Genomic DNA, 25,302 nt, shown 5'->3' on the forward strand with positions numbered 1-25,302 from the left:
TCTTCCAGCCTGGGCTCCAGCACCCCGACCGGGGCCGCGTGCGCGCCGGGGGACTACGGCCGCCAGGCGCTGTCACCCGCGGAGGCGGAGAAGAGAAGTGGCAGCAAGAGAAAAAGCGATAGCTCAGGTAAGGCGCGCCAGGCACCCTGGGCAAAAGGGGCGGGGAGACGTCAGGGAAGATGCTCTCACCAGAGTGAGGAGGCAGGGAACATGGTACCTGCTTGCCCTCTCTGGCTCCCCGCCGCCGAATTCCGCGGGGCTGCCTTGGTCCTGTGATTTGGGGACACGTGTTGCTGGGAGGGTAGAACTGAGGCCAGCAGCCCTAAGCTCTCCAAGGTTCAAACTAGTTTACCAGAGGGTTGAGAATAAAACGGACAAGTGACAGTATGTGAAATCGATTGCAAAGCGTGACCTTCCATCTGAGCGATGGGGAGGGGAGTGTACGCTGGGATGCAGCGTCCGCTGGGCATGCGTGCGGGTGCCGCTCCTTGACTTTTTCCCCTGTAAGTTCCCGGCTCTGAGTGGCTCGATTTTTCCCATCGTTAACTGGATTTCCAAATTATTGCACAATATTTGGAACTTGCAATGGAACTTGGCAGAGCGTATGAGAAGAAAAAAAAAGTTTTAGATTTTTTTTTATAAAAAAATTCTGATTTCAGAGTTCTTTAAATAGCACCCTTTTCTAAATGGTAAACATTTCCCTTTCTTGGGGAAAAAAGATATAATCTAGGAATTCAGAAGATTTTAAGGAATGTGTCAGAAAATTGTTAATAAATACATGCTCAGACTCTTGAAGAAATACGAGTCGTAATAATAGTTGTATTGTAGCACTGACTAATCTAAAGAGAGAATCCGAGTTTTAAAGTGGAAAGTAATATCCTCCTCCAATGGAGAATTATCGGAGAAAGTACTGGGAACTAACTGTAGCCCCAATTGTGCTGGTTTGCTGCATCCCTGAGACCGCGGTACGCGAGGGTGTGCGGTAGGGGCTGATCTTCCCGGGGATAAGTTGAGTAGCCACGCAAAAAGGGATGCTGGAAGGCACAGCCTGCCAAGGAAATTGTCACAATCCAGAGAAACAAGTTTTCCAGGCAACCCTCAAAGCCCTTCATGGATGTTTTACAATGAAGCGAGTTGTGAGGTTTCTTCAGTAGCTATAGCGCGGCAACCTGCCATCGATCTTTTTGGAAAGTGTCATTTGTTTAATATAATATTTACGTATTTTCTCCCTTTGAGGAATTGGTTTAACAGTTCTAGAAGGTAATTCAAGACATTGGTTTGAAAGACTGGGAAAAAGTTTGTATTTTATAATGCTTTAGGTAAGATCCCCCATAAATGACAATGAGTGCCCACATTATTTCATTTTTCCTTTGCAGCAAATTGTTCTTCAGGATGAGTTATGGGAAATCTAACCTTTACTTTCCAAGGTCAGAGGTAAACTTTTAATACTGGATCACAGATGAGTTTATACCTAAGGAAGTTACCAGTAGTATCACTAATTATTAATAGTTGTTACTAGCCATAAGTGAAACTCTGAAGACAGAGTTAAGAGGTTAATCATAATAGAGGCTTCCATCTTCATTATAAAGAAAAGCAATTTTAGAATGCCGTGATCTGATCAGACACAGCACTTGATTTCAATAGAACTTTTTTTGGGAAACAGATTCCAGTTCAGATTTGTCAGCTCACTGTTGCAGTTGCCGGAAGCTCTTACTGTTCGCTTTACTTTCTGCAATGAGAAATCTACGCAAGAGATTGTTGTTCCTTATGCTTCCTGAACTGAACCACTGCACCTAAGTTGCTTAGGGCAAACAGGACTTTCATATAGACACATGTTATTTGCGTTGGGAGGAAACAGGGAAAGTGGGATCTAAGCATCTACTTCCCTTAATTATTTTAATAACAACTTTAAGAAAATTGGTTATATGAATAGTTCTATTTTCCTTTGGTGGAAAATAACCATATAACAAAATAAGGTTATTTTCACATGTTGAAGCTAACAGAGTGCAGGAAAAATCAACAGACACAAAAGTTAACATCAGCTACATAAAGTATTGACAGATTACATCTTAAGTGGGAACTACAATTAGTCATCACCAAGGATAGAATCGCTGGGGAGTTAGAATGAGCATTTCCTTTGATGGGATCTTTTGAAAGAAATGTTGACTAGTTAAAAGGAAGTATCCCAATAGTTTCCAGTTAAATATATGCATACCCATTGAAAATAACATTTAGTTTGCCAGTTTCACTATTTGAGTTCATTTATATTTGTTATATCTTTAGATAGATTTCAGTTCAAGATATCTTTCTCCTGTGATGATATTGCATTTGGTCTTCCATAATTCATGTTCACAATTCTTTTATTTTATAGTATTGTAAGGGTATCTTGTCCTAGCAAAAATTAAAGTGATGTAGAAAATCACTATAATTCTGATATATTATTAACACGTCTCATTGCTTATAGCGCGGTTTTATTATTTCATTATTTCCAAAGATTAAATTAATTTCTGAACTCTTGCAATTTTTAAATTATATTAGATAAAAGTCATATGTCTAATAGAGACCATTTATATTTTGTTAGGCGGTTTATAATAATTATGTATTTATAGTTCAGAGTAAATAAATCCAGTACATAAATCCAGTGCAAAGTCGGAACCAAATTCTGTATCCTTGCATCTGATACCCAGATATCTTGTATGTGTGCATGACCGTGTGGAATTTTAATAGGATTTTAAGCACCAGAAAACATTGAAAAACAACCCAAATTTTATCCATGGTAATGATGCTAAAACTACCATATGTAACACTTACCAGCATGCATTAACACACATTTCCCATCCCAAACACACACATATACAAACTCAAGAAGCTTAAGGATCTAGAAACAAATATTTATGGACTTTATTCTTCCATTATAATTTATTGACAGTTGAAAATAACCAAACTTAATAGAAAAGCACACTGTTATTTTTTATATGTGTTGAACATTTTTTTGCAACTTTGAACCTGCTCTGCTTTCCAGTGTTATTACCAAGGCCAACATCTGCCACCTCTTCAAAGGGACTCTTAAAAAATCGAAACTTTACAACTGTACTTAAAACAATCTATACAAAGCAGGTGATTCTGAAAAAAAGTCTATAAATAGGGTGAATTACTTGGCTTCAATTACATTTGATTGTTTGCCAAGCAATGTAGTAATAGGTATAAAATGCCCACTAGCAGTTAAAATAACCCAAGTAGATTAATCAAGCTAACCTTAGCTTATATGAAGATAATACACAATATAAACATGTAAATATTTTCTATTCAAATTAATTGAATGGATATGAGTATGTTTTTATACAGAATTAAAAATTTTATATAAAAAGAGAATGACTAGGGGATGTGGATTTTACAAGGTTTTGAATCATATTAGATTCTTGTAAAATGATAAATATTTTATTTATAGCTACAAGATATAAAATATTTATTGTCAAATTATGTCTGTCATATGCCTGACTATGCAGAATGTCAAGAATGACATTAACAAGCTGGAAGTTAAATATAGAGTAATATCTTACCTACCCTAACTTTGGTATTCTATTCTAACTTTTTCTAGATATTCAAACATTATGTTTTCTAAAAATAAAAAAGTCACTTTATCATTCATTTCTGTGTTACTGATTATGTTTATTTTTTAGCATTTGCTTTAGAAATTTAAAAATAGTCAATTAGATCTTGGTTACCATAAGAAAACATTGAACAAATTAAATGTTTCAAATGTATGCAATAAAAGATATTTTTAGTCTTTTCCTTGCAATGGTAGATTAATTTTAGGTATAAACATTTTTAAATGGTGACCTGACATTAAAAAACCTAAGTACCACTGACCTAGATGTGTCTTCTCAAATGATTATACTAAGAAGTTAAGAGTAACATTAAGATGTTTTATTGTTGAAAGTCAGCAATAAATTCATTATAGAAATAGGAATAGTTTCAAGTTCTGTGTAAATATCTTTATAGTTTATTTGAAAAGGAAAAACATTAAATGTAAGTCATGACACTTCTAAAACTTTCATTTGGGTTCAAAACCCAGTATTAAATATTGAAAAAATTTAATCATTGTTTATAGTAATTATCAATGGAAACCACTATGTTGGCATCCTGTAAGCTTACTCACTAAAAAAAAAATAATAATAATATATTTTAAGCATTAATGTGTTTTCCCTCTGTGTTTAAAAACATAGACCCTTCATCACAGCATTGGAATTTATAATAACTTACAATATTTGTTGTGTGACCTCAACAGTCTCAGAAATTAATTTTAAGCAAAAATGAAATAGTAAAAGAGATCAACTTCTTCCCTTAGATTCAGGAAAATTTGAGAGACTAATGCCATATTTATTCAAATTAATTTTTTTTCCATTTGAGCTAAATTGTGTAAGAAATACCCATATATAAATATATACTTGGCCTGGTAATGGTGCCAATTTTATTCATTTACTATATTTAAAATGGCAGCTGGAAATACAAAACAGTGATGTGAGGGCTTTGTAGATTTCCATTTCAAATGAGAAAAACCAATATAATACAATAATATATTTTAGTTTTTGACTCTGTTCACTTCAGTCATTTATTTCTAAAATTTCAGAATGGGTCTCCTTTCCAAGCATTTCTATAATGATTACAAACATCTATAAATGATAAATTCTAAAGATGAAAAAAATTAGGAAATAAAATACACTAGGAATTATTTAGTATTTGTTGAGTATTAATTTTGGATGATTTATCTCTCTCAAATTTTCTGTATTTTTTTCATATTTTTTGTTATAAAATATTTTGTTGGTAAAATATATTAGCATATGAAATGAAACTACCAAGAGTAGCATATTTACCTCTGATTGTAATCATAAAATAAGAAGGATTAATTCTTAAGTGGCCAGTTAAATTACATTTCCTGGATTATGGTGTTGGTGTGATTCCAAAGGTTCATTAAAAAAAGATGAAACACAAACAAAGGCCAAAGTCCACAATTTAGAAATTGAGGTAAGTCTGATGTATTTAATCAACAGAGCGCATTTTATTATCACAACTTATATCTCTCTATTTGTGTTGTACTCATTAATATGGTTTAGTCATCACTAATAACCTTTTTGCTATAGTTGTAAAAAAAATGAAGCACTAATGTGTGTTTTTCCTATTTTGTTATGATGCTCTTATGACTATTTCTTCGAAAAATTTTTGTCAAACTGAACCTCCCAAGTTAACCTGGAGTAACACAATAAAGAAAGTTAGTGGCAACATTCTCTACACTACTCCTAAATCATAGTCATGGGTGAGGCTCAAAATCCAACTGGATAAAACTTTGCAGAATATTTTATTTCTCTCATGGAGTGAAACTTACAATGGTAACGCTTATTCGGGTCTCAATCTTCAATTTGCATGACCTATGTTGAAGCAAAATTAATTCAAATCTGATAACCTTTCCTCTATGGTGTTCCACTTACATTATAAAAAGGGATTTATTTTCACTTTAAAAAAAGTTATGCTAGATGATATTTTTATGATACAAAATAATCAATAATATATCTATTGAATCATTTGTGTAAAGTTCAAACACATTGATTTTTTTTATTTCAGAGTATTTCCAATTAAAGCCTTTAATGCATTTTAACTAAATTAACAGAAATTTACTTGGTAAGAGTAAACGTTCAGATGTAATTGAATGGGTCAATTATTTTTCCTCTATATTTGGAATTTTAAATATATAATAAAAAGTAGCCTATTATTCATTAAACCTTCATTAATAATGTTACATTTTCCACAGCACTTTAATATTTCTGAATTTATACATGTTACCATCTATAAATTTGGTACTATGTATTGGAATGCTTATTTTTATAAGATTCTGAAAATACTTTATGATATGTTCTTTGGTCTCTTACATGTGCATGTGAACAAGAATAATCAGGTAAAATCTGTATTATATGTAAGCATTTTTAGAAAGGGTTTGCACGAGTGAGAGGAAAATTCCTTAATGATAATTTTGCTCTCTCTCTACTATATAGATTTAAATTTAAAAATTGGATCTTTAGCTTATATGAAATTGCTATGCTACTTTTAAAAGCTAGCATTTTCTTAAAAGTTTGATAATTCTAAATATTTATGTATTTTGATGACTTAATTCTTATATCCTTGGAGTTTTTACTTTTATTACAAATATAACGTGTTTACTAGGTAGTACTTGTAGTAGTAAAACCATTGGGGTTTTGACTAAAGATTTAGATTCAAAATTTGTTTCTCTTCAAAATTTCATAGGAAAGCTTAATTCCATGTTTTAAATGTATTTAAAAATCCTATTTTTTCATAAGTTTTCTTTCTAATATGTTGTAGGTTTGTTTCTTGAACCTAGAGAGTTACACAGATTGAAATTATGAGTATAAGGTGTTTTTTTTTTATAGTTTTTCGTTTATCCTGTGTTTTATTAGAAAGGGTAATGGTAAAAAGGGGGAGTGTTGTATTAATGAGAGCATATATTTAAAAGCACACTTTAAAAATAATATGTTTACGTAGAAATACACATACTAATAGATAGAATTCCCAATTTAATTGTTTGATAACAGATCATCTGAACGAGAGCATCCACCTTAACCACTGTAATAGGATGTTAGATGTTCTAGCTGCAAAATAAAATATTAGGCTTGAAGCACACACAGCTGTGTGGAGAGTCCAACTGGATGAAGCTGTAATCAATGATAGTCATTAAAGTCAAACATGCCAACTCTCCTGCAGTTTTTGTTTTCTTTTTTCCCCTCTAGCTCATTATTCTCCACATGCTTCAAGAGCTTCCCATAATACCATAAGCAAAAAGCTCCAGTTATCTTTACATGACTGTGGGCAAGAAAATGATTAAGATGAAGTCATTGCTCAGGCTCTGTGGAAACCTAGAGGCGGGCCCAGCTTAGGTTGGTGGATGCCAGTAGAATTTTAAAGGCCTGGAATTTTACTCTTTGAAAATATAGCCTTCAAGCTTTGCCAGAAATGACACCCAAATAAAAATTTATTTTTGCAAAGTGATAGTTATTTGCAAATGTAGTGGTGAGGTGTACTCAGTGTCTGTAGAGATGGCTTCTTACACTGGCTGGACTGCACAGTAAACTTTTGGATGATTTTTCTTAGCCTCTTGAAAAACTAGCAAACCACACTGAGGTACACTCTTATTTGTTGAACAGAATAAAACGCTCCTGACTCTTATGAAATGAACAATGAATACGAAGTAAATTTTACCGCTGGTTGATTTATTTTGATAGCAAAATCATGTGGTTCAGTAAAATAGAATTATACCATTAAAAATTTAGTGGGAACTAAATAGATAAAATGTATCTTTGATTTTGTCAGAAACCAGTAATTTGACAGATGGCTTTTACATTTTAGAAGCCTCTAAAAGAGAACTTTATTACTAACTGTATAGTTTGAAATTGTGACATCTCTCCTTTTTTAATATTTTTCAAAAGTAAAATAAGCTCTCAGTGTGTTTACTGCTTTCACGATGAAAATCTTTGCAACTACGGGTGTAAGCTACATTTGCTTTGGTATATTTTTTTCTTATTTGAAATATAAATGGGTCTGATTGCATTAAACTAGGCAGCATGTAGATGTAAATTATAGAGAGAGAGTGAAATGTCAGCAAAGCCAGAGGTTAGGCATCCAAATCTAAGGGCCTGCTACCATTCACATTTCTAGGATTACCACCTTTGCATGTCTACCTTCAAAATTCAGGGAATTGTAGATACCTTTTCTTCCAGAACTATGTTTTGTTTCTGGAAATAGAGCTTTATTAAACTTCTTCTTTGATGTCCAGATGCTTTAGAAATTAAAAGAAGCAGCAACACTATTTTTTTGCATATTTAGCCATTAGTTGATAAATCATGAAGAATTTATCTTATTTCTTAGTCATTCTACCACACAAGGAAATAGGTGGCACATGCAAAGGTATAATTTAATGATTATTTGATGGTGGGTAGCACCTAGCAGAGCAATAGGAAATGGTAAATCACCCAGGGCCCGCCCACAGTTGGAAAACATTAATGTCTCTAAACCCGAGGGGGCAAGGAAGGGGAGCTTTTTTAAAAATCCAGAATCAGTGAGAGGCACAGGAGAGGGGCCTCCTAGGAACTTTGGGACCTCAGGTGGAGGATTGGAGCTGATATCAAATGTCAATCCAGTCATCTGTCTGCATGCCTTCCAGTCTCCTCCTATTGCCTCCCATTGGCCAGATGCCATCAGAAGACAAAGAGGATGAAATCCTACAGGGATACAGGCCTTTGAGGAGTGGCCAGGGTAGATCTAGGAGAACACAGCGTCTCACTCTGTCTCTTACGAGCTGTGATTTAACTTCTCTCTACCTTAGTTTCCAAAAAATTATAGTGAGTTAATTAACATAAGTTACTTAGAACAATGTTTGTCTCAGTAGGTGTTGTAATTTTTGTCATGTATCAATGTAGGTGCAATTATGTTGTGGGTGTGCACCATCTGAAAGCAATTTCTGTCTATGTTGCCTCTTTATTTGTTTTTTACTACTAATAGTGCTATAGAAAATGTTGCCTGCTTAAAAAACCGCCAAAGATTTAATATAATCTGTAACTGTCCCTCGAATTACTAGTATCATGCCGTTTTCCTGAAATATAGGGTGAACTCTAGACCAAGTTTTGTAAAAGACTCAAGTTGCCTTCACTTAATCACCCTGAAGATTCCCATTCCGTAGCCTCTTTTGCTTGGGCGTCTCCTAACCTTCTTTCCTGAGTGTACCCTGCCACTTCTCTATCAAACACCTGTTTTCAAGAGAAAGGGACAGAGCAGCATTTAGTCAAGAGGGAACAGAACTTAAACAGAAGGGATTAAATATGACAGTGAAATTTTAGGTCTCTGTTTCAGCTGTTACCTGGAAGTTGGGTGTGACATTTTTCTGCTGCGCTATAGAGTTTATTGCAGAAGGAATTTACGTATCATAGCTCTTTGTTATTTCTAGTGGTTCCATTTGGAGAGCCTCATGAATGGCAAATATGCAAATACCACTTACAATGTATTTATATTCCCCACAAAATACATAAAAACCATTTTAGTTTGATGACAATTTCCTTTTTCAAAGAAAATAACTTGTTTGTGTATTTATTTATATTTAACAAACTGTTGAGAATTATTGCTTAAGCTGAGGCCAGAGAGAAAAGCAAAACTCACAAATTCTGAGTGATTAGTTAGTTACACTCTATTTAGCTTAGTTACCGCTCCTACAGCCACAGTTCAAAGTGGGCAATTCAGAAATGTATTTCAGAGACATTTTAAATTATTACAGTGATGGTCTGTGGCAGTTGCTTTTGCATAAACAGTAGAATCAAACGCTGTATTAAAATTGTAAATGCTGAGTTAACTCTCTCAAAACTCCTGTATTTACAGTGATTTAATCCCTAAAATAAGAGAAGTTCAAAGGACTCCTGATTGCTTGACTGCTAGATCATGGGAGGGAGTAAGGGAAGGGGTGCAGGAATAACAAGGCACTGAATGTTCAGTAATAAACAGCAGCGACGAGAAGGATCAAACACCAACTAGGCATTACTCTGGGATTTCAGGGTAGGCTAATTGTGTTAAGTTGTTTTTTGTAATAAGTTGTAATCAATAATGTTGGAACAGATCATTTGAATCAGAATCATTAAGACACTAGAAGAGACCCAAGGCATCACCCAGTCCAATGACTGTATTTCCTAGAGGAGAGAAAGCGCCCAGAGAAGTTAAGTAATGTCTGTCCATTCAGCCAAGTAGTGGCAGCTGAGCTTCCATATCCTGACTTCAGCCTAGTGCCCTTACAAGGAAAATCTCATAAAATATTTTTAAACCTTAAGGTTTTAGTCTTCCCAATAAAAATAAATTTCAGCATCATTTAAAATGTTGGCTACTGCATTTGAGGGAATAAAGTGCAATTTCACGAAGTGCTTTACTTGGGTGTAAACTACCTCTTTCTGAATCTGACTTTATGTCCTATTACCTCAGTAGTTTTTCATTCTTGTTTTATGAATATGAACACTGTGATACTTTCTTAGCTTCCATTTTCCAAGGACACAGTTCTTATTTTCGATTACCAATGTGCCTGCATATTTTTGACACCTCATACAATAACTATAGCATTTTAGTTTAAGCCAGAGTTTAATATATGGCAATGTGCACATGGACTTTGCTGTATTATACCAATAAATTATATATACATTTGTAAACAGAATCATATTTTGGGTAGCCATTTGTGAAGTGAAGAATATGTTACCTGTTTTAATTTTTTAAATTTAATACACATAAATTTGGCCAAATTGAGATTTACCTATAATGCATTTGCTTTTTTGTGTTCAAAGTAATAAATAGCAACAAATAAACAGCTATCAATTCTCCCTTGTTCTCAGGTCATTAACTTTATCTCCATTGTTAGATAAGTATTGATCTTTTTAACTTAATATAAAGGATGGGGCAAAAGTACATCTACAGTTTTTCAAATGGAAAATAATACAGTAATTAATAAATACTAATACAAGTATCAACTGTGCCACCCACTCACAACTGTAAACCTACGTTTACCCACCCTGCAATCTCCTTACACAGAAGATACTAAAAACTATTAATGGTTGGCATTTTGCCTTTGCTAACCAGATGTGTTTTCCTTGTTTCTCCTTCTTTCCTACCCACACCCATCTTTCCCACAAACTGTAACATCAGACCCATCTGCTCCTCCCCAAAACAATGAACCATATAACATCTGGAGCACTCTTCACACTGACCTATCATGCTAATTCCGGATCATTACTTCTCACTAAAACCTCAAAGCACAAAATTAAACATGAGAAATACAGTTGTTTTTTCCAGAAATTTTTCTTTTTTGGCAAAATATCATTGTATTTCCAAAATAATTCCTCATGTACATAGTTAATTTTAATTTACATTTAAAAGGCCTTCATATTAATGGTCTCAAATGATGATTTCTTCTTTTATATTCAGGACTTAGCCATGCTGTTTCTTCCAACACAGCTCAGCCCAAATCCGTACTATTGCACATCCTTCTATATATTTCTTCATATTCCCACTTTAATGTCTCTTGCACTTAATTTTGTTTTCTTCCCAGGTCCCCTGTGTACTGTCTTCTGAGAATCTTTATCTCTTTTCATTCTCCCCTAATACAATCCTATATTGACTGTAAAGTAAAATTTTGACTAATGTCCATCAATAATATATTACTAGATTTTACTTGTATTGATTCTTGTATGCAAATTGTGTTTAATATCAAACATACATATCAAATGTAAGTAATATATAATCTGATATATAATTCAACATATAATATAATCGCATATATATTATATTTATAATCAGGTAAATAGATAGATTTATAGTAGCGCCTTCCTGGCAAAACATTCTTTTATCATGTGCATGTTCTTATACTTTTTAATGTGGGTACTTAAATGTATACAGTCGTAGCTGCATATAAGAAGTTTTCCACAAGATTTTCCGCATTTCCCCCCATCGACTAAAGAACATTACTTACTATCTAATTTCCTTGGATAAGAATTTAGGACTGTAAATTCATTGGCTTTCATCTATAATCTCCCACCTCAGTCAAAGGTTTTATTGACTAGCAGGGCCAGTTTTGTTGACATTGGTTTGGCTTTCATTTTAACTAATATTTCTTCAATAAAGTTGTTTATGTCTAACACTATAGAAAACCTTTTTATTTTGAGAAAATTGTAAATTCACATGCAGTTGTAAGACACAATACAGAGGAATCCCATATACATTTTACCCAGTTTCCCGCACCCCAATGGTAATATCTGACATAATTATAATTCAATAACCAAACAAATTGATACTGGTATAATCTAGGAAACTGATATTGATACAATCCACTAACCTTAATCAGATTTCATTAGTCTTACATGCATGTGTGTGTGTGCCTTTAGTTCTATGCTATCTGCCAATTTATTTTGTATTTTTATCCCATAGCCTGCAATATATTTTTCTAATATATATTCATTATTTTCATTAAGGTCTTGCTTGAGACACCTCAGGTCTGTGCCTCCCTTCTCTTTCCAAATTAATGTCTCTAGATTGCATAATAATACACTTAAATTTTGCCTGATGGTTCTCTTTGCTGTTCCTATTTCAGGCCTCTAGTTTTGATTTGAATTACATGCAATCCCAAAGTAAAAGTCAGTGTCTTCTTTTTCTTTTAGAGTGATATCCAACAGTGGGATCCTATTTGCTACCAAGAAAAAGCTTCCCTAATGATGAATAAGTGATCTGTGTTAGGGGTTTTCTGAGACTTTTAGTTCCAGGCGTCCAGTAGTAGGGCAAATTCAGGAGATTCTTGAGCAACCCATAAGAGAGTTTAATGGATATCTAGCTTAAGTAATTATCAGTGTTTGTTTCTGATTGATTTTTATGGATGCTTCCTAAAGTGAAATACTTGTGATTACATGGTATATATTTATCACATCTGAAAAAATTGGACAATAATTAATATGCATTTACTTAACTTGGGTACTGGAAATATCATGGAGAAACACAGTGAAGTATATAATTGGCTAATCACTATGCTGTATAACTGAAACTAATACAAAATAATATTGAATATAAGCGGTAATTTAATTTTTTCAATATTTTTTTGAAAAAATTTTTACTGTAACAGTTGGAGCATATCTGAAAGTAAAATGCAAAGAGCATTATATTATAAAACTTTTTGGATAAATGCTGCGTTTACCCAAACAAGTGTTTATTTAAAATACATCCATAGTTCTGCAGAGGTCAAAGTGCATCCTAAAATAATTATTAATGAAACATAATCTACAAGCCTGAGATTTGGCTAGTTATCAAAATAACAGCAAAAGATAGACATTAAATTATTGATTTATATAAACAATATTAAAATGAAGTAAGACACAATATAACAATGGATGCAAATGTAAAAAAATGGAACTTTGGAAATGGGAAAGCAAACAATGAAAGCATATTAAAAAATGTAGGGTCAACTAGGGAGATTCTTCCAGGCCTCTTGAGGAATAGGGAGGAGAACATTTTTCTGGGAACGGGTGGGGAACATGCCAGGAATTAGGCTAGATTTTCCGGGGGAAAGTATGAAAACATAATAGAATCAGACAGGGGCAATTAATGATAACTTTCAAAGCCTCTCAAATATGGTCTCTGGTATGAATTCCAGAATTGCAAAAGTCAGGTAGTTGACCAACAGAAGAGCCTATTAGGAGAAATTTTTAACTTTTGAGAAGAAAGTGAGGATAAGAGTTCCTTTGACATTAGTAAAAGAGCAAATGCAAGGAAGAGTGGAATATCTGGAGTCTTATGTCTACAGTGAAACATCTGGGTCTATTTGACTGTGTCCATATATTACACAATGAAGTGCCACAACCACAGAGTTTTGAATATATGGGAAGTACGAGGACTATTCATTAGTGGATTTATTTTTAATAGAGATTAATTGGTAATTAATTGATGATTGAACTGCGAGTGGTTTGTGGGAGGAAAGGCAATATTAAGTTAAGCAACGATATCACTGGATACATTCATGTTAGAATTTATGAGTGGAGGATGTACATTCAAGTATGAAAATGTAGAACATTGTTAATGATTGCATTTAGGCTATCTTAGGACCACACACACACACACACACACACACACACACAACCAAAGGTAACTCAATTTTTTACAGAGATTTTGGAACAGAAGAAGGCCAGACCAAATGTAATTTGTAATAAAGTTCTATTGGCAGTGTAGATGAGTGGGTAAAACATTTTAGTAGTTTACAGTAGGTGAAATTGATGATTTACTTTTATATTGATAATTTGCTCATATTATATTGGTAGCCATTGGCATATAAATGTGTGGATGTGGTAACCTATTAATAGCATTCTTTTTTTTTTTTTTTTTTGCTTTAGTTAAATGCATCTTAGTTTTTCCCAACTGAAAAAATAGTGTACCTTTTTCATGGATACAAGTAGAGATAAGAGGTTATTTATTTGTTTATTTATTCATTTTTACAGAAACCACTTAGAGGAATAGTCTGCATATGCAAAGCATCTCTTTTTAAAAAGCATTACTAAGTATGTTAGTGAAATGCAATCACATAGTTAAATGCATATTGGTGCATAGTAGAAATAGGTGACTTCCAAATTGAATGTTTTTACCTTGAAAGCTCAGGATGTGAGAAAACCAAATCAAAACAATAGAAAATGTAAATGTTATTCAAAGTGGCTGGAATAAAGTGGATCCTTAATTTAACTGTGTCCTAAGGAGGTGCTAACCTAGGGAGTAGCTGCTTCAAAGGGGATTCACAAGCAGAAGTCTGACTAAGGAATTTTCTTCATGAGGTGTTGGTGTTGTTCTCAGATCAGATATACATTCTGTCTCACATTTTCTCTATATTTCTAATATTTTTTAAAAACTCTCGTTTTATACTTTCTAATGGAAATACACTCCATTTTGAATCACCTATTAACCGTAGGAAGCAGCATTAGTATTTTAGATCAAGTTGAATTCATTAGAAACAAGTGTCTCAGAGAAGAACTATTTAGATAAATGGAAATTAGTGGCAAATTGTAGCCTATTGTTCCCTGGCCCAGGACACACACACACACACACACACACACACACAGACACACACACACTCCAATGCCATAGGTGTTTCAGTGGTATTATAATTCACAGACTCTGACATAATTCACTAAATGCCTACTATATGCCAGGGACATGGTTCTGGAAGTACTTTATACTGTTGAGTCCAATACAATGAATAGAACAAACAGGTTTCTATAAAGATCCACAGCATAGTAGCAAAGACCAAGATGGAAACAACTGGATGTAACAATAAGATAGAGGATATAATAACTTAGCATATGTGATGAAAATATCCAGAGAAATCCAGGGAAGTTTCAGGAAATGATGAAACATGCCTCAATTTATCTCACTTCTTAAGATCAACTTCTGAAGTCATGAGTGCATGGAAATCTATTACACTGTGAACAGGATCAAATCACCTTTGGAAAAAAATATAATAATCTTTGTTTTTTGTCGTTTTTAAAAATATCTATTTTTATTGAATTCAGAGAAGAGAGAGGGAGAGAGAAATAGAAACATTAATAATGAGAGAGAATCACCAATCAGTGATTCTCTTGTACGCCCCCTACTGGGGATCAAGCCCACAACCAGGGGATGTGCCTTGACCAGGAATCCAACCGTGACCTCCTGGTTTATAGGTGGACTCTCAACCTCTGAGCCATGCCGGCCAGGCTCCTCCTTGATTAATATAGACATGAAATTCAGGGTAGGTTTTGGTTTCCTGGAATCGTCACATAATTTATTCCAAGGTCATTTTTGTTCAGACCTTCAGTTGTTATGATTTGAGCATTCCTTTGTGTTACGCATCAAGGTTTGTGGGCAGTAATTGATTGTAGATAACCAAACTCTGTAATTTATAATATCCTTGCTAGGATGCCATTTGATAAACTCAGAGTGAAAGGTCAGCTATTCTGCTAGCTGGTGAAATATGCTGTGTTATTTTGGACATGAAATTGACGTCATCTTGATAAGGCTCAGGAGGATTATGCCCCCCGAAGATACTGTGGAAGATATTTGCATATCATGACTCATGCATAGGCTCTCTCATATTTCAGGCACTGACTTTAGATGAGAATTGTGAAACAACTGAAAAGACTTTTCATCTTTATCTTGATAGCTATTGAGACTTCCCTGCAGGCTTTACTTAAACATATTCACAGAATGTTAGAATTGGAAGGGATTCCAGAATTCATCAAAACCACCCCTCAATCTTAAAGATGAGAACATTGAGGCTTAGAGAGTAGAACCCCTAAAATAATGTCTGCAAAGCTGGGACTAATAACTTCCAATTCATTTTCTTTCTCTTATTTCTATAATCTGCTGGTTGAAAATGTCACCCTGATTCTTTATTAAGATGTCAAGTACCTGAAATTTTCCTTTTGAAGATTGCTACGTGGGTTATTTTCTATAATAAGGGTAAGATTGTATATAAATCTACTTTCCTAGGCTAGAAATACGATAATTTAATTACAAACGTACATATAATTTGAATGAGTATTGAAGGTTAATTCGCTGATTCAAAAAAAAATTAATGTGGAAGAGAGGAATTTCCATTGATGAGATAATGACTGGTGTCTTTCTTGCTAAAGAAAGTAAAATGACATTTACTCCTGCCGAAATCAGTAATTCATTAAGAAGCAAGAATTTGGGCCATTCTGGATTTGAGGCCTATTCTTCCAATTTATTTTGAAAATTTAAACATTAAGTAATACTCTATCAGTGATTAATATGACAATTAAATCTATAGTGTTATACTCAAAATTACCTCATGGTTTGGAATTTCAGGGTTTTCCTCTGTTGCAAGTGCTCTTTCTAAATTCCAAACATCTTACTTGAATCCTTCCAATTCATCACCTTTGCTTTATTATTCCTTTAATTATTTTCCTAAAGATATTTAGTGTTACCATTTTATTAGAATGCCATTTCCCCCCTCTTATTTTAGATTAATATTAGTTTTCTTTGCTCATTTTCTTTCCTCTAAGTTATTCTGGAAATGTATGTGGAGGAAGTCATATCAATTCACAAATATGACTATATTAATTCACATGGGTTTGATTTGCCAAAATATATAACATTGTCTTGAACGTTTAGAGTGTGGTTAGAAGGAAGCCTGAAATGCAAGAAAAGGATTTTTTGTGTGTGATGTCCACTTAACTAATAAATCTGTCATCACTGACTGGTTTCCATTTCCTGGGAAATAAACAAATCACCATTAAGTCCTTTGAAGCAAGAGACTGCCAGGAAACACGAAAGTCACATTTGCTTCATCCTCCAAGATAAAGTATTGAATAAGTGGAAATGAGATGCAACAGAAGGAGCCATGAGGTCCTTACACCTGCTAGAAAGTCCAGAAGCTCTCCACAGAGCAGGAATTCAAACAAACCTCAAACCTTGACATTCAGCAAAAGTGCAGAAACGAAGCCAAGAATAAACTCTGTCAGGCCCCTGGAAATTTCTTAAGTAGAAAGCATGAATTATAGGAACATAGAAAATTTGAAGAGGAAAGTCTAGGAATCTGGAGGCCATGAACCCCCCCCTCAAAATGAATTAGCACTAGAGATGTTTTATATTTTTCTTTATATTCTACTTCAAATTAAATGGCCATTGATCCTCTTATAAAAACTTTTATTAAAAGGCAGGGTCATGGTTAAGGAGTAAACATCAAGCACCGATTGGGAGGGCTTTTTTGTTTGTTAGCTGACTTATTTAATTTCATAGAATTCTGGACTTATGCTGTGTTTTTATTTATCTTAACTAAAATAAATGTGTACCTTTCAAGTAAATGCACATGCATTCTAATCAGCAATCCACTAGGGAAAATACAATTTCATGTAAAAGCAGGGCAAATGCCAAACTCATAGAAAGACCAAAAACAAATAAGATGCAAAGGAAATAAACAAACATTAAAGAGAAAACCGAAAATGTATTTCAAAAATAAAATTTCAAAGGGTGGTACATTGCTGTTTTCCCTGCATTTTGTGTTTGCCCTTTACTTGCCATTAAGGAATGTATTTGCCTCAGTAACAGCAAATTTTTCTTAACCTGTGTCCTTTATCTGTAGTTATTTGCTTCTGTAACACTAGTAACTATCGTTGATATTTTTTAACAATCATAATGCTACAAAATAAACACTTGATCTGAATTAAAATTTTTATTTGAACGACAAATTTTCTTCATCTCAAGGTTTGGTAAGTTTGTTAACTCATGGGATATATTTTTTCAAATAGATGATGTTGAAAGGATCAGGAGTGTAACTGGGGAGATGAAGACAGCAAGTTGTTTTGTGTCTGCCAGTGACTGGAACGATGCCATTACCCATTACCGTACCCATGCTTCCCACTGCCTGCCGTATACTGGTGCATTGTTCAGTGATTTATAATCATTCTGCTTTCATAAAACTGGCACATCCATTTTGTTTCTTTTAAAAATTAATTTAGTGCTATGCCATTCAGATATGTTAAAGATTATTGTAGAAATTTCTCTAGCTTAATAGAAACAGATTTCGGACAATGTGAGAGTTCTTATTTCATTCCTTCTTTTTTGAAAATTGGATCTTTCTACTCATCAACTTCTCACCCATAAATGTATAACTATATTGGTTTTAGACTTTCTTGAAACTTTTAAGCAAAATACAGTTTGTGGCTGTGAAAGAGAAATGTTTCACCAGTATGTTCTCTGTGGCTTTCCTATTTGGGAACTACAATGGGAAAGTTGACATTTTATCCGCAGGTATAGCTTTGCTTATTTACAGATATGGAAATGACTGCTACACTAATACATTGGAGGCTAGAGTAATTTACATCTCTGAATTATTTTATAAAAAGGCATATAGACCTTTTAATCATAGAGCTTCTGTTCCCAAAGTATTGATGATACTTTAGACTTTGGCCTCCAGGACATGACGAATTCATTTTGTTAGACTACTACTTTCTAACTATGGGAAACATTGACTGGTTTAACGGAGTTGGGTTTTTAAATTTTCATATGCACTACATTTAGTCATACATCTTTTGGAGTTGTTCCATTCTTTATAAATCTCAGGATGAAATACAAATATATTACCAAACTACTTCAGTCTCTCAGTCACAGCACTGTGAGGGTATTAAAGAGGATGTGGAAAAAGTCTGAAGGAATGGGGGCTTGCTCCATTGTTCAAAGCCAAAAATATCAGAATTTGGCTTATAAGACTATGGAAACTAAAAGTCTGCTTATTCCTATAGGGGATTAATGCATTACTCAACATTGAGATATTATATTGCCTGGCAACTACAAAATATGTTTAATTTTTCCAGTCCTATCTTTAGTTTTTTTCTTTTGAATCCAGTATCATTCAAAAGTTTGGATCTGCTGACAGTTAAAATCTCACAAGAAGATTGTACAGCTGATATTCTCCTGGTGCTATGAGAGCTTTTTTTATTGATTATAAGTAGAGTTGATTCAACATTTATTTCCATGTATACGTACTTGCTTTTAGTTTAGGAAAAATGGAAAACTAAAAAACACAAACGCAAACACTTCTCTAAAGAAATAGTGGTATGTATTATACTAACACTGGAGGCCCAGTACATGAAATTTATGCACTGGGGGTGGGTCCCTCAGCCCGGTCTACACCCTCTCGCAGTCTAGGAGCCCTGTGATCAATCGCCCTGCAGAGGAAGGCCCCGCTCATCTGTCACAGCCTACTGGTCAGTGGCCTGGACCTCCCTCTGTGGGGCAATTATGATGCAATGTTGGGCGCCCCCCCTGACCAATCACATCACACTCGCCTTGGCTGGCCTGGTGCCAGTGGGTATAATAGTGTGGTCGTCCAGATGGTCGTTCCACTGTTTAGCCATTCGGCCTATTTGCATATTATGCTTTTATTATTATATATGGTACCCTTCTTTGAAGACCTCTAAATAACAGTGTTTGGCTGATTTTATTTTTCCCTTTCAATAATAATCCACGGGCAGATATCAGTAGTGGTGCTGATTTTCTGTTCTGTATTTCCTTAGCCAACACCAAACCAGAGAATAAATTGATGTGTTGGGGAGCAGTGATTTTGCCCTTTTTTAACTCCATGGTGTAAGGATGGCCTTGCCTGAACTAAAAGTAAAATAGTCAACTTTTCAGTTATGTAAAACTCTAAAATTCTTAATTTACCCTGTTTAACTTGTTCCGTTGCTTATTGCTGTCTCATATTATGTGACTAAATATAACTATAGTGGTAGTAGCACCTCTGTCTGCTACCCCAACCAGTCATTATCTGATACTGGAAAATTTGTCAATTAGCTCACTGGGGTAGTGTGGTACTAATAATGCCCAAACCACAGTCTTCAGTTTTGTGATGCTAGCTTCTTTCGGAGAACAACTTTCGTGGATATCGCACCTGCTCTAATCCTTGCCAGCCATCTAATAAATGCATTCTGGGCAAACACCTGCTTGTGTTTGCCCAGCCATAAATGGAAAACCCATTTAAGAATGTCACTTTGAAATGGTTGATCATACTTTTAGGATGACTGATTCATTCTGGCCACCCCTTCAGTCATTTAAAATGTGCATATTGACTGCCTCCCGTTGGCAAAATAAAATGAGTGGTTGATTTAAAAAGCAAAAAGTGTCTAAAGCTTAGGCCCAGTATATCATGTAGGTTCCTATGTGGCCAAGTCAATTGAATAAGAATGGTAATGTATTCATCAACTAAGAAGAAAATTGAAATAACTTGGATATATCTCTCTCCATCCATGCGTATTAGCTTAGCTCCAAGATCTCAGTCACAGATTATGACAAGTTTAATGTGGAAAGAAGACAGCCACTTACCAACAGAAATGCTATTCATGTATTTAGTCATCCAGTCTATCAATTTTAGCCCTAACTGGTTTGGCTCAGTGGATAGAGCGTCGACCTGCAGACTGAAGGGTCCCAGGTTCAATTCTGGTCAAGGGCATGTACCTTGGTTGCAGGCACATCCCCAGTGGGTGGTCTGCAGGAGGCAGCTGATTGATGTTTCTCTCTCATTGATGTTTCTAACTCTCTATCCCTCTCCCTTCCTCTCTGTAAAAAATCAATAAAATATATTTTTAAAAATCTATCAATTTTACATTCTGAACAACTGTTTAATATTTCCCTTACTCTAATTTCTTAGTTTAAAAATGCAGTTTTTTGTTTACCTGATCATTATGAGTCCCTCTCCAGTTTATGCCAATGTTTTATTCCTCAGGTTTTTTATCTCGCAACTGTGATCATTGATTTAAATATCCTTCAGTGACCACTGACTGGGTCAGGCACAGCACTAGAACTTTGGAGGGGGTCAGTTGTTCTAGAACTGGGATGATTTTATTTCCCAGGACACATTTATAGTATCTAGAGATAAATAATTGTCACAACTTGAAGGTGGGTGGAATGCTATTGCATCTAGTGGTTAGGGCCTAAGGATGCTGCCAAACATCTTCCAATTCAGTACACAGGTCAGCCCCCAAAACAAGGAGTAATCCGGTCCAAAGTGTCAGCAGTGCCTGAATTGAGAAACCCTTGTGGGGAGGTGGGGTGGAGCCAACCAGAATAAGGCCAGGTTCCTGCTCTTCAGCCACAACCATCTAATTCTGCCCTGACTGAAACCCTCAAACTAATATACTCCCTGTTGCTTCCAGCCCATAGTCTTTTGCCAATTTTTTTTTCCTCCAGTTCCCCAGCATTCTCTTTGTCCTGGATTCAACCCCAGGAGAGCATTGCTTTCCAAAGGGAAGGACACACTGTGCTCTTTTGTGTTTGTAAGATTTTGTTCTTGCTATTTCCTTTGTCTGGAATACCCTCTTTTCCCCAGCTACAGAAATTCCACTCATTCTTTAAGACCCACCCTAGAAGTCACTTCCTCCTGGAAGCAATCCCTTAACTCACTCTAGAAAAGGTATTCTCTCCCTTCCTCTCCATAGTCTCGTAGCCTAGCCTTTTACTTTTGAATGAGTCATTTTGCATCAACGTTATTATTTAACAGGTATCGCCTGAACTTGATTGCAAAGATTGAGACTTTAGCTCCAAGTACATAAGACAATGTCTGGCACAGAGTTTCTGTTCAAATATTGATAAGAGAATAAAAGAAGGACCTGAATAATTGTAGAAAGAAAATGATCTAAATGGCATGAAACTTTTAAAAATAAATAAATGTGATCTGCTTTACTCTCCAGTGTTTAAAATTCTGGGTTTAGACATTAGGCATCTCTTGACATATAACAGACATAGATATGAAACTTGCATTCCATATACACACGGGAGAGTGCAAGATCATATTTTCCTACTGCTGATCCTTTTATGGTGCTTGCAAATAAACACAGCTTGCAAGAAAGATGCAACCTTCAGGTTCCTACACCAATCATATTTCAAAATAACATTGCATAGTTTATAAGTAAGTTTAAATATTAAAAGTAGATTTGCTAAGATTCTGATTCCAGACAGAATAAATATACATTTTTCATATCTTTTCACAATGTCTGACTGAAAACACTAGATATTACTTATAAAACAAACTTAAGAAGATTTGGAAAGAGAGAGAAAGGAAGGGAGAATGGCTGGAGATTTTGAGACTTTGAGACAATGACATGATGGGAAGTTCCCTGGGTTTGCTATTGCCTTTTATGCCCTAGACTTGGAGCTAAAGAATCCAGCAACCTCAAAACACCAACAAACACAAACACTAAAGGCGCCAAAAAAAGTCTGCTATCTTTAGGCGATGGTCCAAGAAAGGAGTAGCCAGCTTCACAAACTAAAACACTTTAAGACAACTGCTCTCTCTGTGAAAGATCCTATTTAAGAGGATCAGTAATTAAAGAGGAGGGAAATATTGATGAACCTCAACAACTTGGATGAATCTCCAGAAAAGTGTAGTGAGTGAAAAAAGCCAATTCTAAAGGTTATGTCCTGTATTATTTTATTTATGTAACATTCTTGAAAGGACAAAAGTGATAGAAACAAAGAATAGATGAGTTGTTGCTAGGAATTAAGGAAAAAGTGAAGACCAGAGGGAATTGAGTGTGGCTATAAAAGAGCCACATGAGGGATCTTTATGGGGATGAAGTTTCTGTCTCTTGACTGTTTCAATGTGAATATTCTGATTGTGATATTGTGCTATAGTTTTGCAAGATCACCATTGGATAAAACTGGGTAAAGGGTTCATTTCCAGGTGTTATTTTATTGTTTTAGTATTTCCTTGTACTAGCTACTTTTGATTAGATGTGAGTCAACAATTATCTCAAAATAAAAAGGTTAATTTAATTTTAAAAAGTATGCTGCCTTAGTAGTTCTTTAGATAATATAATAATATAGTTTATTTAACTTTTTATATGGGCCAGGATACAGTTTATACTCATAGTAGATATTTTCTCTTCTAATGAGATGTTAATGCTCCTTTCCAAAGAGGAACTCCTTTTTTTATTCTTTTTTTTTGGCTGAGAAGAGATATGCTTACATGACGTGCTTACAGAAGATGTCACAACATATGTTCTATGCTTTTATGGCACATACATTTTGTTGAAATTATTGTAAACTATTTAGTGAGAGTATTTAGGAAATATGAATAATTACTTTGTGACATGGTTCTAAAAAGGCATCCTAAGAATATCCTACTCTCAGTTCACCTATCATACAGTTGACCCTGGAACAAGTAGAGATGGTTTCTTTTGAGCAGTAAAAAAGCATAGCTTCACTTGAAAACAAATTGTCATAAAAACCCAAAGAAAATTAATTCATTGCTGAGAAGCCTATAGGTTAAAAGCAGTTGAAACCCGATACCCTATCATCAGACCCACCATTAATGTCACACTATTAAAGGTGGTATTGTGCAAGCTGTTTAGCTTCCGTGTTAGTAGATTCTAAGGCTAAGAAAATGGGTTAATATTGAATGGATTCTAGTTCATTCCTTCCTTCCAGGATATGGTCTTGTGATGGGGAAGTGAAATTACCAAGTAATCATATTGTTCTATTAATGATGGGGCCACCCATGTAATTAAAGACCTTGGCAATTGTGAAATTGTATGCACCTTTGAAGTCTTTAGATTGAGAAGGTACAAGCCATTAAATGTTGCCATGGTATTTTTTTCTCCTTATTTTGCATTTTTCTCTATAGGATCACTTTTGATATGGGTTCAGAATGGAGCACAGACTCTGGTGGAAGATTGCTTAGGATTAACCCTAGCACTGTGCTTTACTGGCCATGTGTTCTTGCATGTGTTACTGAATCTCTCTGTGCCTCAGTTTCCTAATTTCTAAAATAAAGAATGATTTGAGTCAATAAATGTATACCTTATAATACAGCCTGGCACATAAGAGGTACTACTAATAGGTTAGCTACTATTATTATCTCAGCATAAAGAATGCTGTAGAAATTATATTTTTAAAGAATTATATATTTTTAGTGATTACAAATGGTATTGGTTTGGAATTTTACCAGAGCAATAGCTTATCATCTTTGACCATTTCAGGATTATGCTAGAATTGATTGATTGGGTTGTTGTTGTTTTTTTGTCCAATGCCTACCATGCACTACTAGTAGGGATGCAATATTAAATGATTCTTGCCTTTAATTGCTGTAGGTAGGAGCATGCAGATTTTCATAAGAGTAGGGAGCACATATTAAATTTACTTTTAGATACCAAAATTAGACATTCAAAACCAATATTTTTTACCCTTGTTTAAAAGCCACCAATGGCTTTCTATTTTCAAGATAAAATCCTTGGCATGGAAATCAAAGGCTCTCCCAGGCTGGCCCTGTCCTCATCGCTCCTCTTTCCCCACATCCTTGTTTCTAACACTTTGAGACAGTGTTCCCAGTGCATTTCAAGTGCTCTCTCCATCCTAGTTCACTGTGACCCTAATTCAATCCCCGGTTTCTCCTTTAGACAAATTGTTCTCCTTCTCCCAGTTCTGGCTTACACTTATCTCCTGTGCGATTCCTGCTTAACTGAAATCAAGCAGATGAGTGTTTTCCCTCTTTTTCCTTCTCTTCTCTTCCCTTCTTTTCTCTTCTCCTCTATGGAAACCACTATGGAAATCCCACAGCTCTACTAGCCTCTCCTTCATTGTATTGACTTATTTTTCAGTCTAATTGATTTTTTATTTCAAAATTTGTAAGTACAGAATAATACAAGCAAGAGGATAATTAAAATCCATGTATCTTTTTCTTCCCTCCCCCCCCCTCTCTATTTCTTCTCTCCCATGCTGAGAGCTCCTCAAGGGCAGGAATACTTTCTTACTCATCTTTGTGTCCACAGTGCCTGGCACATTATTGGCCCTCAGTAAAGTGAGAAGAACTCAGTAAACATTTTATGAATAATTGTATTCATAGGAGATGGAATTGGTTTGACATGTTCTTGGGATACAGTAATGCCACCAGCATCATTGGAACATATAATACCTTGATATAGTAGGACCGTACTTTTAAAAGACAGAGTGAAAGCAAATTCAGAAGTATCTAGAAAGCAGGTAAAAAAGTGTGGTGGGCTAAATGATTATTGAAGTAATCTTAGCACAAGATGCTGAACCTGACTCAGACATTTGCCATTTTGAAGGAAAAGTATGCAGAACATTGTGACTTATTGGTTGTGAAGAATGGAGAAAAGTAGAAAGATTAAAAATCCATTAAGGAATTTGATCCTGAAAATGGGAAAACTGATAGAGAGGTTGGAAAAGGGAAAG

At 34.8% G+C, this 25,302-nt stretch overlaps 1 protein-coding gene across 1 annotated transcript in view; it reads left to right on the top strand.

Annotated features, from left to right (window-relative positions):
• The window catches only part of MEOX2 (mesenchyme homeobox 2), a 62,154-nt gene that overhangs the window by 637 nt on the left and 36,215 nt on the right, over positions 1-25,302 (top strand). The window contains exon 2 of the mRNA XM_015558135.1: positions 3-127. Within this exon, the coding sequence (XP_015413621.1) occupies positions 3-127 (125 nt within the window). The remainder of the gene's footprint in view (positions 1-2; positions 128-25,302) is intronic.

This window comes from Myotis davidii, unplaced genomic scaffold (genome assembly GCF_000327345.1).
Source record: "Myotis davidii unplaced genomic scaffold, ASM32734v1 scaffold168, whole genome shotgun sequence".
Taxonomy (NCBI): Eukaryota; Metazoa; Chordata; class Mammalia; order Chiroptera; family Vespertilionidae; genus Myotis; species Myotis davidii.